Below are 16,890 nucleotides of genomic sequence, written 5' to 3' on the forward strand. Positions count from 1 at the left end.
CGCTGCTATGTTTTTACAGTCCTGCTGAGCTTCTCTCTGGCAGACACTTGTGTATTTGTTTTTTTTCTCGGAATCATTTCGTTAAAAAATGGACTCGTGTTCAGTAAACCGGTTGCTGTATTGTCGCTCTACATCATTCGAATGTATTCTCTGTTGTCTTCAGAATCAAGGTCAATAAAAACATATGTGGTACCCTTGTTGCCACGAGGTCACAATAAACACACCATGAACACACTCGTCCTTGTTTGTGTCTTATTTGTTCCTCAACAAACCAAAAGGGCATCATCTTCAAACCTGTGAGCTGTTCACTTCATTGCTTTTACAGATACAAACAAATCCTGTTGGACAAGAAACTCCAGGAGGTTCTCGGTTTACTTAGATTTATTTTCACTGTTAAAGTGATCCTTATGTTCCACACAGCAATAGTGTTATTGCAGTTCTTCATCTGAATTATCAATAAGGATGCTTTCCTCGCAACATGAATTAGCATGGATGCCTCAACGCCTTATTGCACAGCAAATAAAGCCACTGGCGGTACTTAGAATTCTGCCTTGAGAGTGATTCATTTGAAGATCAATACTGCTGTTAGACGCCTAATATGACCATCTGTTGCTGCTTCTGCTGCTCCTATGTTGCCATCTTGTGGACAATTTAAAATGTGTCAGTGTTCATTTTGCACCAATACACTAATGAAAATGTTGTTGGAATTGCACATGCAGATTTTAACAGGTGTGTAAAATGATTTAGAAGCGGTAACAGTCAAAAGAAATGACAAAAGTCCAACCGTGAACATATTTGAAAAATAGGAAGAGTTTCATTTTGAAGTAATGCAGATGATTGTTGAGCTTTTTGATGTTAACTGTGTTGAACCAGCCATTTTTCAGTGATGCAGCAGTGAACAAAACAAGCTAATGTTAGACTTGTGATAATAAGATGAATAATATTACTTTGACATAAACATTATCATGATTTTGAGATTTGCACAATTGGCTGAAAGGCTGAAAAGCTGTGGCCTCTCCATTCACATTCACATAAAGAGCAGCAGTAACATTTCATTTAGTACTTTTACTCACATATAAACCATTTTAATTTCTCCCCATATGCCTCTCTCATATAGTTACCAGCTGTTTTGAATAAAGTAAAGTAAGAATTAAGTATTTCCATCACTGAAATATGATAAATGATATCATCATTAGTGTGTCTACCTGAACATTTCTGTTTGAACTATGAATAAAATAGAAATATCTTCACATCAGCCCACATTGCAGCATATGTGTTCAGCAGATAATCAAGTATTTTGGGGTTTCACTCACAAGATTTCATGTCATGCCTTTGCAGTGTGTCAGGAATGTGGAAAATACGGGTGATGCAGTCACTCATCATCACCACTAGTGGGCAGCCTAATACCAGCAATGAGACAAGTGACAAACCATCCAGCATTAACAAGAGGTTCATTTACTCCTCGTTATTTACATAGTACATGATGCAATGCACTGAGGGTGTTCCACCCATATGTTTTGCCTTAATTATTGTCTGAGGTTGTTTCCACTTTCTTTATACACAGTCCATTGATCAATCAGGTGACCAAAGGATCACTTTATATTCAAACACTATCGCTCAAAAGTTTGTGGTCTTCAATAATGACAATTTTAACAGAGACAAAAAGAGTACAATTCAGACAAATATATAGTTTACATTTGAAATTGTTTTGGCCCCAAAAGAAGAAGTGATTAAAACTTACGATTAGTCAGTTACATGATCGGGCAGAGTGTTGTTGTAACCATTCTTTCCCCCAAACACCTTTTGATTCGCCAGAAAGTGACCCCAGATCATTATTGAAGAACAACGGTACTTGTACCGTTATAATATGTATGGTAGCCGTTGGATTGAAGAGGTTTAAACTGTGATTTGTCAGTCCATTGTTATAGGCATTGTTGTGAAACACTGACACTGAACACCTTGTTCCTATTTAAATCTGCACACGTTTTGATGCTAAGCCTCCAGTTTATTTTACCAATGACTGGTGATTTTTTTGTATTCAATTGTTGCTCATAGGGATGCATGTCTCTTTCTCCGCTTTCAATTGTCAGTGTGGTTAAACCATTGTACAGCGTGCCCGTCGATCGTTTAAAACGTTGAATCTCAATGGCTCAACACAAAGCAGCAAATTATTTACTCTTTCAACCCAACTTTGTATTCAACATTTTCAAAACATATTACTTTTTGTATGGCTGATTATCTTGACGACTTGTATGGCATACTACAATATGACATATACTATACTATGACATTTTTATTACATATCATGCTACATACCTTTTATGAAATTTTTGTGACAAAACATTTTGTATGAAATGTTTTTTGGCATACGATACAATTACTTTTTATGACAGCTGTTTAAGCTAAATATCCTCATTTAACAGTTCATATACCGCCAGTGGTCCCCTGGGTGAAAGATCGTCTCTCTGCCTCATGTGTCCTGTGTTTGTTTTTACTTGCCTTTGTGCGTTGTCCCGCCTTTGTTGATTGTCTGCCCCGCCCTGATTACTCTCTTGTCAGCCCCGTAACTACCAGACCTCCTGCTCACCTGCTCCCACTTCCCCATTTGTGAGTCCTTATTTATACCTCCTGTGTTCCTGTATCGGTTCATCTTAAGTTGTCACATGGAGGTTTTTTTACATATACTATCACTTTTTAAAATTTATTATACAATGGCTTTTTTTGACATAAAACACTTATGTTTATTGCATACAATAATATAACTTTTTTGACTTTTCTTGACTTGACTTTTTCTTAAATACTTCGACATACTATGTATGCTATGGCTTTTTAGTGATGTTTTTTAATATACTATTTTGTGACACTTTTTGAAATGCTGACTTTTTTTATGTCCTGTCAACAAAATCCACTCCGACAGTCATGACCATTTTCGACATGCTGTACTTTTTTCTGTAATTTTGTATCACTTTTTCGAGATGCTTTACTTACTAAGACTTTTAATTACTTTTTTTCAACATGCGTTACTGCGATTTCTAAATATTTTTAAATAGCTCTTCTCATCATCACCTACAAAGCTCTCCATAACATGGCCACCTACTACCTACCCTCACTCCTTCCTGCGTGCCCTCAGATTGGCAACCGCTAACCTCCTCACGCTCACAACTAGGACCGAGCACTGAACCTGGGGTGAAGGGGCCTTTTTTCTGCCGCTGCCCCCCACCCTCTGGAACTCTCTTCCCACTTGCATCCGGACCTCAGAATCATTTATTTTCAAGTCTGCTTTTAATGTCTAACCAATTTACTCATTATTGCGTAATTGTCTATTTCTACGATGTATGTTTTTTTTTTTTATTTCTATTTTGGCCCCCATTTGTAAAGTGTTTTATTTGGACTTTCTTTTTTTTGACATGCTATACTATGACTTTTATGCCTTTTAAACATACCATATGACTTATTTAGCTTGTTTCAACATGTTGTTGCATGCCTTTTTCTTCGACATACTATACTTTGACTTTAATTTTTGATTTAACTACAATGACTTTTTTCCACGTACTACACTATGAATTTGTTATCACTTTCCCCACGTACTTAACCTTCAGGGTTTTTTTAGACAAACTATGCTATGACTTTTAAAACAAACCAAACACACTATGAATTTTGTGTGACTTTTCTCAACATACATTACTTTTCAAGGATCATTTATTGTCATTATGCATTATGCAGAGGGATGCATAACAAAATTCACTTGACCATTCGTTACACAACAAACTAATGACAAACAATGCCAAACAAAAACAGTAGTGCATTCTAGCAGATGACGTCTTTTGACATACTATGACTGAAATTACTTTTATAAACATTACTATGACTTTTTGAACCTACTAAAATAGGATTTTCTTTTTTAAATACAATGACTTTTTAATTCGACATGCATTAATATGACTTTTTAAAGACTGTTTTCGACATAATATACTATGACTTTTTAAAACTTTTCGACAGACCAAAATATGTATTTTTTCAACAATATACATGACTTTCATGATTTTTTCGACATAATATACTTTTATACTAATACTTTGTGACTTTTTTCAGTGTACTATACTATATATTTTTTTACTTTTTTTGACATACTAACTATACAATGACATCTTTATGACTTTTCGACTACCTATACTATGACTTTTTCTGACATACTATGACTTTTTTCTGAAATTTTTTCAACATAATATTCAATGCCGTTTTTGTGACTTTTTCAACATATGATTTTTTTTTTTACTTTTTTTGACATACAATACACTTACTTTTTATGACACACCATACTATGTCTGATTTTTACTATTTTCAACATATTATACTATGACTTTTTTATGACTTGTTTTGACATTCTATACAACTACTTTATTACTCTTTCGATTAACTACACTATGACTTTTTTCGGCATACTGTGCATTTTTTCGGCATACTATGATTTTTGTGTGACTTTTTTCAACATACTATAACTATGACTTTTTAGTGACTTTTTTCATCTTACTATACTATTAATTCTTTGTGACTTTTTTTACATACTAAACTATGACTTTTTATCCTGTTTTTGACATACTTTGACTTTGTATGACTTGTTACAGCTGAACAACAAAAAGCTGCAAAAAATAGTAGACCATTAAGCATAAAAGTAATAAATAGTAATTTATTCACGAAGTAACCAAAAATATCATTGCAAATGTGGTAATTCAGTACTCCATGTTTAGGTGGTGAGCAGTTGTAGCCTGATTCACACGAGGACCCAAACAAGGCACATCAGCTGACGAACCAGATCCTGCAAGATGAAGAGCCTGCACACAGGACACGGGGCCACCTGGTAGGTAGGAGAGATAGTCACAGAAGCTTTTCAATCATGATTTATTCCACATATTTACTATACCATGACTTTTTTAGTCTCTTTTCGACATACATAAATATGACTATTAAATGGGGTTTTTTCGGACATACATTAATACGACTTTTTAATTACTTTTTCGACATACTACACAATGACTTTATTATCACTGTCCAATTGACACTCAGACATGGACACTGTCTGAGTGTCAATTAAGTCATGCGTGTTTACAGCTTGTTTACACTGCTCCCAAGTGGCCAAAAATAGTTTTTACAGGTGTAAACAATAGGGTGTCTTTGTAATGCAGGTGATCCTCACAGACTTTGGTATTTGTCCAGATTAACATGGAGAATCTGTGATACTATACTTTCACCGAAAGATGTGTCAGTCATGTGCATTAGATGGCAACCGTGGTTGATAAAGTCTGTTCAATAATCTGGAAAACAGAGAGAATTACCAAAAAAATGAAATTGTGCAATTTAATATATGTTGACTGAATAGCTAATAGTGCGGAGAATTGAAAGAAATAACTGATTGAAAGCGACACCCTCTAAGAAACAGACTTACAGTACATTTCATGAAATGACGGATGACTGAAGGCTCTGGTGAAAGGGAATGACAGAGGGAGGTAGAGAAATGGAAAGAGAGAGAGAGAGAGAGAGAGAGAGAGAGAGAGAGACAGAGGCAGACAAAAGGAAAAATATTTGCAGCCTGCCCTGCCCCCTCATCACTCCCTGGGGAACAAGGGATTATGGAAATGTCTAAATGCAAGAGAGAGGGCGACTGACAGACAGAGAGGAGGAGGAGAGAGAGGAGGGAGAGAGAGAGAGAGAGAGAGAGAGAGAGAGAGAGAGAGAGAGAGAGCAAATAAGAGGGGGGGAGACAGAGCGATGCTATTGGTTGACCGTTATAACATCAAGGGTGATAGAAATATTTCTCTCGCAGTCTAAGAAATAGAGGAAGAGACAGACAGAGACAGTAGACTCAGGAAACACATTCAGGTCTGTTTTCAAAATCTCTGGAAGAGATCAAAAAGAGGACTATAGAAAGGAAGAAAGAAAGGGGAATAAAGAGGGGGAGACCATAGAGAGGTGGACTAATTAACTCATGACTTCTGAGGGCGATGGAGATTTTTGCTTAAGAACAGAAGAGATTTCTAAGTCAGAATAAATGAGACTCAACATGTAGATGTTCTGCAGGTTTCTGTTTCAAATTTCCTCTTCCCCCCCCTCAACCCAGAATTTTAATAATTTATCCTGCGCATTAGCAGACAAATCTGAATGTTTTTGGAGAAATCTGAGGGATGCGTCTGAGAGAAAGATGCACAGCAGAGAATTCTGACATGGTGCCGACCCAAATTGACAGAGACGAGGAAAGAGTGGACTGTTCAGTGGCAGACACGTCTCCGACCAGACACAGGTATTCTTTACTCGATATTAAGATTGGTCAAGATATTGATCCATCCTAACTCAAACTATTATCAATATTGTACTCTTGTATTTGTAATCCTCTTGGGTGTGTGATATTCGCATTGTAATGATAAATAGCTGTTTCATTTGAAAGCCAATTCCAATATTTGCTCCCTCAGTGATTCGTAACTATTATTTAATTATTTTATAATATATTAGTTTATTGCAAAATCACCAGAATTTTGCTTTGTCAGAATATAACTGTCTTAATTGTCTGATGTGCAAAGCAATAGCTTGTATCTTCAGCAAATTGTCAGATTCATGTGGTGGTGAATAAATAATTTCCCCCAAATTTTGTAATAAAATAAGTAATATACCAAAAGATTGCTCTGTAAATTATAACTCACGGGTAATCTGCAAGCTATGGTTGTTTACAACTGTGTTAAATGTGATTTAGAAATATGCGTCATTAATGGTGTTCTTGATTCAGAGCAACAGATGAACTGAAAGCCATACAACAAACTCCTAAACTATCACAAGCCATAACCATCTGAGACGGTAATCCTCACTGTTATTAAAACACAGTGCTGTGCTTAGTATCGACAAGAATCCTGTGCTTCTTCTGTCGGCGCGTCAGTCAGACACTTTGTGGCTTGCGTTACTGTGAGAAAAAGAAATGTGTAGGCTTCGTCTAAAGAGAAACTACATGGAGGAGGAGGAGGAGACAGACATCTTGCCTGTCAGAGGCTGAAAAAAAAGGAGCACCAGGCCAACGACGGACAACTGTGGCTGTGAAAAGACATTTAAGTGCTTCCTTAATCAAAAGTGAGGCAGGGGTCGTCCTGCTGTCACACACAAAAAGACAGACATGAGTGCAAGCAGGGAAGCCAAGATGATTATTGATTTTCCCTGAAAACTGAGTGATCCACCCACCTGGACGGCACAGACTCCGCTTGCATCGGAGGCGGAAACAGACGTTAACCTCCACTAAAAGGAGGGAGAGCAATAGCCAGAGAGATAGAGAGCAGGGGATTCGTTCCCTTCTCTCTCTCTCGACCCATCCCGGCATCAGGCTGGCCGGCTCAGCCGTGGCATTCACCTTTGCGGCCTTCTGCTACATGCTCACCTTGGTGCTGTGCGCGGCTCTTATCTTCTTTGTCATATGGCAGGTGAGTAGCACTATGCACACTGGAGCCACTGCACACACACACACACACACACACTGAAACTAAAATAGGACACATGTAGGGCCTGTGAAGGTCCACGCTCCATCCCACGCAGGCAGACAAAACACATCCACCAACGCACCGTTGTACAACACTGACAGGAACACGGCAAACACACACCTCGCTTAGGTACTCTAGAAGTAATGGCATGCATAAATGTGTCAGCTGAATCTCAGTCTAATTGTACCTGACTGACATTTTGAATTGTCGCTTAAAAGCCACCAAACACCGAGCTGCAAAGTAATAATTGGTTGAAACAGAACAGACCACAGAGGAGATGCATGGACCTAAAACACAGGCTGCGGAATTAGTTTGTGTTTTTCATCGATTTCCATACAGTGACTAAGTGACCTGCTTACATACTGGTTTATCGCCAGTATAATTAACCTGAGCTTGTCTGACTCTGACATATTCAACAAAAAGACAGATTCCATCCCTTCACAGTAAAGCAACCTAACTGCCAATAAACAGATCAGGTGTTCAGGCTTCAGCAAACTGCACAAAATGAGTACAGGGAGGTGGCAAAACACAATGATCATAAATCCCACTGCCAGGCTTGTTGTGAATCTGTCTGCCTGCGGCATTTTGAGTGGAATTTGCACAGATATCGCTGGGCACTGGTGCACTCTGGCTTGCTGGTTTACACGAGTGCAGACAGAACAAACACTAAAGCACTGATCCCTCGCCCTTAACACTGGGTCCACGGAGGCAGGAATAATGTGAAATACAAAACACATCATTATGAACATAAGACTTGAAATGACTAACGTAGCAATTGACTAAGTGGGTGAGACTACATATGAGTCAGTCAGTGTGTCTGTGTGTGAAAGAGACGGATCAGAAGCGTGTGTCTGGCTCAGCGTTCAGCCATGTGATGGAAACGCTTATCAAACTACGATTATATTCCCCCCTTCCCCCAGTCTGCCTCCACCCACGGGTACAGCACCCCAATTCTATCTGGCTCTCAACCAATCAGAATGTTTGTTCACAGCTATAGTAACCATGGAGCCCACTGAGGGGCTCACCATGTTGCCATGGAAACTGCATCTGTTTACAATGGAGCTAAGTGTGGAGGAAGACGAGGGGGAGCCTTCTAGACTCGTGCGGGGGAAATTACCTCCAGGACTGTTACGATTTTAAACGGATCTGTTTTCATATTATCATTGTTGACGCAAATCAGACGCTCACTTATTGGCAAAAAAATGTCTGCTTTTCATTGCTTCTCAATGAGCAGTCAAAGGTGAGCTTTGCTGTTTTAAAAGCTGAAATGATGAGAAGCATGGCGGGTGGTCTTTACACCAAGAATTATTATATTTTTATAGAGCTATTAATCAGGGAGCTGGTGAGAAAACAATAGTAGTCATACTCACCTCACAGGGAGCAGATAGCAACCTATCAGCCTAGCATACATACAACAATGACATTATTTGCTCTATGGTCACATTTAGTTTTACTAAAAAGGACAAAAAAACGAAATAGTGCCAAATTCTATACATATCTCGAGTAGACCATGATCCTCTTAAATACAAACCCAACAAAGCATATTTCTTAAGTCTTGCATTTTAAATATATCTACTTTTGCAAAACATAACTTTGAATGTGAAGTGATTGTTTTAATCCTGCCAGATTGTGATTAAATAAATGCATTTATCATTAGAAATTGGTTCTTTCGACAGCTGCGTACGTCTCAATGGATGTTCCACAGTTGCTAATGTAAACTGTATGATCAGGCTTAATTAAAAGAGACTGGCATATCATTTAAGAGGAGCTTCTTAAATAGCAAGAAACTACATAATGACACATGAATCATATCAGAGCAGTGTAAAGGGAAAGAGCCAGGCTGTAAGTAATTATACATGTACACATTCATGAATTCCCTTGTGTGCTCGGGCAATGTGAACAATGTGGCTGCAGCTGTACAAGATGCAGCGGGTGTGCAGTACAGTATGCTGTTCTAGGTTAGTTATGACAGTATTGTACAAGAGGCTGAGACTTGAGTGTAGTGTTGAAAAGTTAACAATGATGTCTTTATTCAATATACATATTACAGTATGTGCATTCATTAGTGCTCTAAAAGTAACTACTTGAAAACAAACTAACATACAGTATCTGCTATTTTTTCAGATCATTGCATTTGATGAGCTTCGCACGGACTTCAAAAACCCCATTGATCAGAGCAATCCCACCAGAGCGGTAAGAACCCTGCTGTTTCCCTTCTTTCAAGAATCATCAAACGCTCGTGTGCAAACAGAAATCCCTTCTTTTCAGTTCCAAGAACATTCAATGATCTGCACGTAAAATGCAAAGAACAAATTGAGGGTTTCCCTCCAAAGATGTTGCAGATGACCTTAAATTTGTAATATTGACTTTGAGTTTATTAAAAAAAAGGTCCTTTCATGAAAAAACAACAGTACACTGCCATGAATGTCTGTAATCGTATACTGGAAAAGCAAGCACTCATTTTATGTAAATGAGGGTTTTTTGTTCCTGAAATGAAATCTTTCAAATGTTTTATTCAGCTACATTTCGTCAACATCACATATTTCTACTACTTTTAATAGAAATCCTACTATTCCAAGCTTCCATTCGTAGCATCTATAGCATTTGCCTTGAACACTCATTTGTATGCAGATTGAAGCAATCAACCTTTTTTAAAGACAGAGGCTCGTTTGCCTAATCAATTAAATGAAGACGCTGTTCATATAATGAGATACTCTGCAGTCGCAACAATAAAAGAGCAGATACGAGGTTTCACCTCAGTGTACAAGACTCGACTTAAGTCACATTTGAAAATCTCTGTCTCAATCTTTTTTGCAAAACCATAAAATTACATCATCATGAGTCAATAATGACTGCCATTATTAATTTAGCAAGTTGACAGCAGCTGTGAATGTCTTTTTCACAAGTTAACTAATGTTCTAGCAATCATGTGAACCTGCATCTGAACTGCAAAGATAGTGATGAGGAGTGGGAGAGGAAACTGTGAAAGCAGACTGTGGGAGTGTGGAGGCACGCCAGCTACAGGGGGGTGGACACAATAACTGCAACACCTGTAAAATATAATGCAACCCAAAACAGTAGCCCTGAAATAAATGCTGATGTGAATAATCACTTCAAAGTGGATGTATTATCTTTCCCCTGAGGCAAAGATGGAGTGCTAACAAATAGTGAGCATTACAAGCTTCCTGGCAACAGGAAGGGTACGTATCAAGGCTACTGACCAAGGCTACGTCAGCCGTTTTCTTTTTTTTAAAATCTGTAACGAACAACCTATAATAGTCAGCATGTCAGATGTGTTCAGAAAGAACATGATCTGCTAGGATGTGAGGCTGCCAGCCCCTCGCAAAATCAATAAACTGCACAAACAGAAGAAGACATACATGTCAACAGCCTTGGGAAAGAAACTGTGATTACTTCTCATGTTAGCAGAGAGCAAAGTGTTCACTCAACCTGCCGTTGTCTACAAAACGGACAAAAGCAGCAAATATTGGTTGAAAAAAGAAAACATGAAACATCGTAACAGAAGAAACTAAACACGTGTTTCCGAATCAGGTTTATGTGTAAAGCCATCGCGGTTGTAAGAATCTCTGTGAAATGGCAAAATACAAAAGTCAAGCTCTTGATATTTCATTAATAAATTACAAGGCTGTTATTCTCACAGCTACGCGATAAGATTGTAATTATTCTACTTGACAGCACTCGTTGCCCTGCATTTGTTTCATTTATTCTGTATATTGTGAAATGTCCACTGTCTTTGATTCGTTTTCAGGTGTGTTTCCCTTGTTGGAACAATTAAAAATTCCTAGTGAAGTTTATATGACCCGACACTAATTAGGGCATCTCAGGGAGGCTTTATGCTGTAAAATCTAAGCAGAGTTACTGCAGGACAACAATTTCAAGTGCAATTACAAACCTTAAAAACTGTACAGTAGCATAGCTCCCAGGTCGAGCACTGTGCTCTCTGTGTTTTAAATCCCAGTGTCGCGGAAGGATGCACTGCACAAAGCAAGCAAAGGGAGGAAAATGACATCGACCAACACCAACAACTGCAAATAGGCAGTGATGCTGTGTCTGGCTTGGAGGCCGGATGTTGTAGATTCAGGGCAAAATCCACTTTCAGATCACCGGGGGAGTTTGAATTTATGTCCACAGTTTCATAAAATGTGCAGCTTGTGGCTTGGGCTGAAGGGAACGGACATCACAGAGGCCTCAATACTGGAAGCCATCATCCTGTAACTAGACAGATGCCTCAATGTGTCACAACATTAGTATGAGAGTATTTCCAACTGAGGCTTCAGTGAATACAGAGGCAACAAACACCAGTATGGTTTACACACGCTAAACGTATCCACGATGCTTATCTATTTGATATATTTATATTTTAAAAAATTAAGCCAACCATTTAATTAACAATCCGTCGGCTAATTCCCTGACTATTGCTTGAACCCAGATTAATCTAGGTCGATGAACTACAGCAAAACATCTCATTTGTCGAATCAGTGAACACCAAAATAAAAGACCACTCTAAGAGGCCACAAACTGCTGGCTAGTAAAAGATGGATGGTTTTCATTGAGCCCTCTCTCATGGCTCTCAGAAGACTCAAAACTGTTAGCCTTAATGCAAACATGTCTGCACCAAACATCACTGTGCTTATTGCTTCAAATGTAAATGTCTTTATGTGCTGATTTTCTCATAATTTCTTTTTTTCGTACTTAGTTGCATTTAAAATATATATTTTAAAGTATATAATGATAAATAACTGAAGATTATTTTTTTTGTATTCATTATTTTTAGTTGAGTATCTTTTAGTGGCTGGGGTCGAGAGAGAATTAATATGTATTGTTCAGATTTGTCTTTTACAATAATAAGCAGGAATCTCTCTGTATGTAAAAGCACTCACCAGGTCTATTTTTTGCATGTCTTATTTCTGCCTTGAGATATATTTTCATGGATAGACTATTCATAATTAGTAAAGAGGATGAAGAAATACGCAGACTGTTCATCAGACTTTCTTTGTCTCCACAGAGGGAAAGGATTCTCAACATTGAAAGAATCTGCAACCTGCTCCGCAGAGTGAGTACTAGTTGTTCGTTACCTGTTGTTGGTGGAAGAATAAAACAGAGGGGCTTCAGGCAACCATGACCATTTGCATTCCTAACCATTGTGAGGACCATGACTCACGCTGTTTCATTTCACATGTAGTCCATCTCCACAACCCACCATCACCGCTCTGCATTCGCACAGAGATGGAGAACAGTTCAAGCAGGTTTTGTGTGTGTGGTGATGTTTTTTTCTTCTTCTCTCATTTCAAGACTTTCAGAAAGAGAATTCAATGATCCTGATATGAAATGTGACATGCTGTGGAGGCCATTTTGAACATGCTTGTGCTGGAACATGTTTAACAGTATTAGGTACAACAGAGGACTTCAAATAAGCTCAAGTTATTAAATCAACAAAAAAAACACAATACAAGAGGAGCTTTAGGGAAGGTAGCATGCTAACTGTACTATTGGGGCCCATGTTGTATAATATATTTTTACATCAGTGTAAAGATGAATGTTTTTATGATTTAATTGAATGAACAGTCAGTTAAAAATGTCTGTCACAGGAATAGTGATTTTTTTTGGGGGGTCGTATGTTGTACAGATTGTAAAAGCGCTCTGAGGTAAATTTGTGATTTTGGGCTATACAAATAAATTTAATTAAATTGAATTGAAAAATGTAATATTCGGTTCAAAAAGAGGAAAATGGTAATTGGAGGTTTACCAATATTTAGCTACTGATTCACATATATTTGCCATTGACTGATTGACAGAGTTTAATTTATTTTCCACAGAGTTATTTAAATGCCACAAATTTATGTTGGGCAAATACAATTTCAAGTGTCTTTAACTGTTTAACTGTAAAGGAGGTACACTTAACATCTTCATCATGGATTTATTTAGGTAAACCATAATGCGAAACATGATGCAGTGTTACCTAATCAATTTTCATTTTGAAAGGGAATCAATCTAGCCTGGTAATCAGATTCATTTGCTTCTTTTTTTCCACTTTATTAGTTATTCTGACAATGTGTTCATGCTTCCCAGCTCGGAGGGTTATTTTGCCCCAATCAATAAGTGGTCACATATCTGTCCCATAGATAATATTGTCAGTCAAAGGGAGACTATAACATAATATTGATTGGAGCAGTTAAAAGGTTGCTGTGTCAACAAAAAATAATGCTGATTGTTGCTCTTTAAAGCAGCTAAAATCAACATTTTTATTTCCGCACCAATTAACAGCAACTAGCTCATGAACATAGTGGAGCATTTAGCCGCTGAAGAGCCGGATATTTCCCTCTGGAGTTGGTGGAGACCAAAACCGAGGTAAAAAAAAATAGATTGAATATTGGACTTACATCAATCACGTGACCAAATAGCAGACTTCAAATGATTACAAATGTTGCTCTGTATCAGCTGAATGTGCGAATAATCGACTGTTTGCTTACGAGTTTGCTTCAGCAATTTAAAAGGTTATAATACCTCACTGATTCTAAGGTCTGGAAGCAAGTTAGTTGTCTGAGCAACCTGAACCATCTATGTCAAATTAGCCTACATCAATACTAACTTCTAAAACCAGTCTTCTGTATATTAATTAAACTATATTTGCACTCGTAAAAGCAGCGAGCTATGAGTAACATTAACACCCTCTGTGTGAAAGTGTTTGCCTCGCAGTGTGATTCTGGTTTTGTAGATTGTAGTTAAATCACAACGTGCAACCCATGAGCGTTTCAGTGTTTTCCCAGCAGTTGTTGAAGTGTGATTACTGATTACTGTGGCTATATGCAGACCTATAGCCTGACTCCCTGTGTCTGTTCTGGTTAGTTGGTGGTACCAGAGTACTCCATCCACGGGCTCTTCTGCCTGATGTTCATGTGTGCTGGAGAGTGGGTCACACTTGGCCTAAATATCCCGCTGCTCTTCTACCATCTGTGGAGGTACGGTCTCATAAAAGATGTCTGACAAGCTTCTGGTGATCCAGCACCAGCGTGAGCCTAACTTCTCTTCTTTTTAAGGTTCCTTCATCGGCCAGCTGACGGGTCAGTGGTCATGTACGACCCTGTCAGTGTGATGAACGCAGACATTCTCAATTACTGCCAGAAGGAGTCCTGGTGTAAGATGGGCTTTTATCTGCTCTCTTTCTTCTATTATCTCTACAGGTCAGTTCAAATTCACAATCTTTTAAATGAAGTGTCACTTCATTAGGTTTCAGTGACGCTTTTCAGATTTGTTGCAATGCTTTATGAACTTATTGCACAAAAAGCAGCACAATTACTTTTTTCTCCCAATGTTTCCATCTGTTGCCACGGTCTATTTCCTGCGGAAGTATGGTCTACGCCTTGGTGAGCTTCTAACAGACAGGATATCTGGCCAAATAAAAGGACGTATCTGTAAGAAAGACACAGAGGAACAAATGGGGACATAAACTCTTCCTCTCTCCATCCTTGCCATCACTGGTTTGGGTTTTCAACAGTCTAACCTTGGACAAAACCAGAAGACCATTCTGAGTGATAATGTGAATGTAAAGGCCTGAACTCGATAATACTGTTTCGTCCCAGATACTGCTGTTTGGACGACTGGACAACGTTTCTAAGGATTGAAAGAGAAAGAGGACACAGCAGGTGTGTTGCCTTTGACCAATTATACGAACTAACAATATATTTCTGAAGGGCTGGAGTTTTCCCATGCTGCTCTTACTGATCCAGTCGCTCAACTCACTGTGAATCTCCTAACACTTAGGGGCTGAAAAACAAAATAATATGTCTGTATTCATTGATTCAAAATGTACTAAAAGCAGGATTGTTTTGGTATCATTCCGTATATTTACCAAGATGGCCACCTCTAATTTCAAACTACTGCTTTGATTGTTTTATAGGTATGTAAAACTATATCAAGCAAGTGAAAATGTATACGGGAGAGATTGAAAGCACTGTATGAAATGCAGAGGGCCTGGCAGGGAAATAACAGATTGGTGTGTGCACTTTTAACCACGATTGAGATAAAGCATAGACCACAAAGAGAGGCTGGCATTAAAGAGAACACATCTCTTTAATGCCAGCCTCTGCCAAAAGTCAACTTACACACTGTAACAAAAATAAGGAATTAATCATAAGTTTGACTGCAAGGGTCAGTGCTTGTAACGTGTATTCAAAATAAGTATGTCCATTGCTGTAAGGGCACATTTAATGCTACAACCTAGGTTCATGCTTTCCAAAGAGCTTCATGCTCAGACATTTAATGCCAAACGTCTATGTCTGAAAAAAACATTGTGCCAAATTAAAAGTCAATTAGGACGTGAAAAGAAAACATGATGATGCAGTATCCTAATCTACATGATAAGGCACTGTCGTGCATTGTCTTTATCTTCCTTTCTGTAACACACATTTCATTTTGGCAAAATGTTTTTTTCTTTCTTGAAAAAAATAGACAAAAAAAGCTTAGTTCTGTTGTATTTATAGTGGGCAGGGAGCGCCTTATCCCTATTTCCAGTTTAATCTTTATCTGCATTTATACTATAATCATTTTAGCTCAGCAACTTTTCTCTGATCCGAGGTAGAATATAGAAATCTTATGTACAAAAAGCAATTAAAAACAGCAAACTAGCAATGTGATATGACTAATAAGACATATCGATGCAGTGTTATTCAGTGTATGTAATAACAGTGTGTGGGACACAAGTGAGACAATAATGACTCTGTTTGACAATGTTTTAGTTATTTCAGGAGTGTAAAGACATTGACGTCATCTCGATACGTCTACACAATCACACAGCTTCAGAAGGGACAGACGTAAGACGTTCATGTTGCTGATGACCAAGATTTGTAAACAGCAAGCCATACCTCAGCTGGTGCTGCCTTTGCTATCACATGTTCATTGATTTGATCTATTAGTAGATAAGTGATGGTTCAAATGTGTGATTTTAACATCCTTAGAAAACAGAAACTCTGGAGCCTGAGTACAAAGTGTGATGTTTGTCATACGCCAGCTCCACGTGTAGTAAACGGTGGTGATGACACGTCTGTGGGTCTCAGTTATATAAATTATGTCTTATTGAAGCCAACTGAAGAAGTTTCAGAGTTATGTCAAAATATGTACAACTAAAATCCCTACCTCATCATGAGCTTACATGATGATTCAACAGTGGTTGTGTCCCTGATATTGGTACTGATACTGTTTTTTTGTTGGTTTTTTTCACTCTTAAATCGGCAAAATAACTTCTGGAAAGTTAAATACAAAACAAAGACTCACTGCACAAAATATTTTGCTTTACATTTTGCGCATGTAAGCATATTTACGATGGGTTTAACTGCATTTTAATTGGAAGCAACAATGGATA

General features: G+C 38.0%; 1 protein-coding gene across 1 annotated transcript; it reads left to right on the forward strand.

The window, feature by feature from the left end:
• Positions 1-5,491: 5,491 nt before the first annotated feature.
• cnih2 (cornichon family AMPA receptor auxiliary protein 2) lies at positions 5,492-16,330 on the forward strand. The gene is made up of 7 exons (XM_031857411.1): positions 5,492-5,504; positions 7,207-7,454; positions 9,636-9,704; positions 12,538-12,585; positions 14,379-14,491; positions 14,570-14,713; positions 14,881-16,330. Exons 1-7 carry the CDS (start codon positions 5,492-5,494, stop codon positions 14,906-14,908), a joined length of 663 nt encoding a protein of 220 aa, XP_031713271.1. The 3' UTR covers positions 14,909-16,330.
• Positions 16,331-16,890: the final 560 nt, after the last annotated feature.

The sequence above is a fragment of the Anarrhichthys ocellatus genome, unplaced genomic scaffold (assembly GCF_004355925.1).
Source record: "Anarrhichthys ocellatus isolate YVR2014 unplaced genomic scaffold, GSC_Weel_1.0 scaffold18, whole genome shotgun sequence".
Taxonomy (NCBI): domain Eukaryota; kingdom Metazoa; phylum Chordata; class Actinopteri; order Perciformes; family Anarhichadidae; genus Anarrhichthys; species Anarrhichthys ocellatus.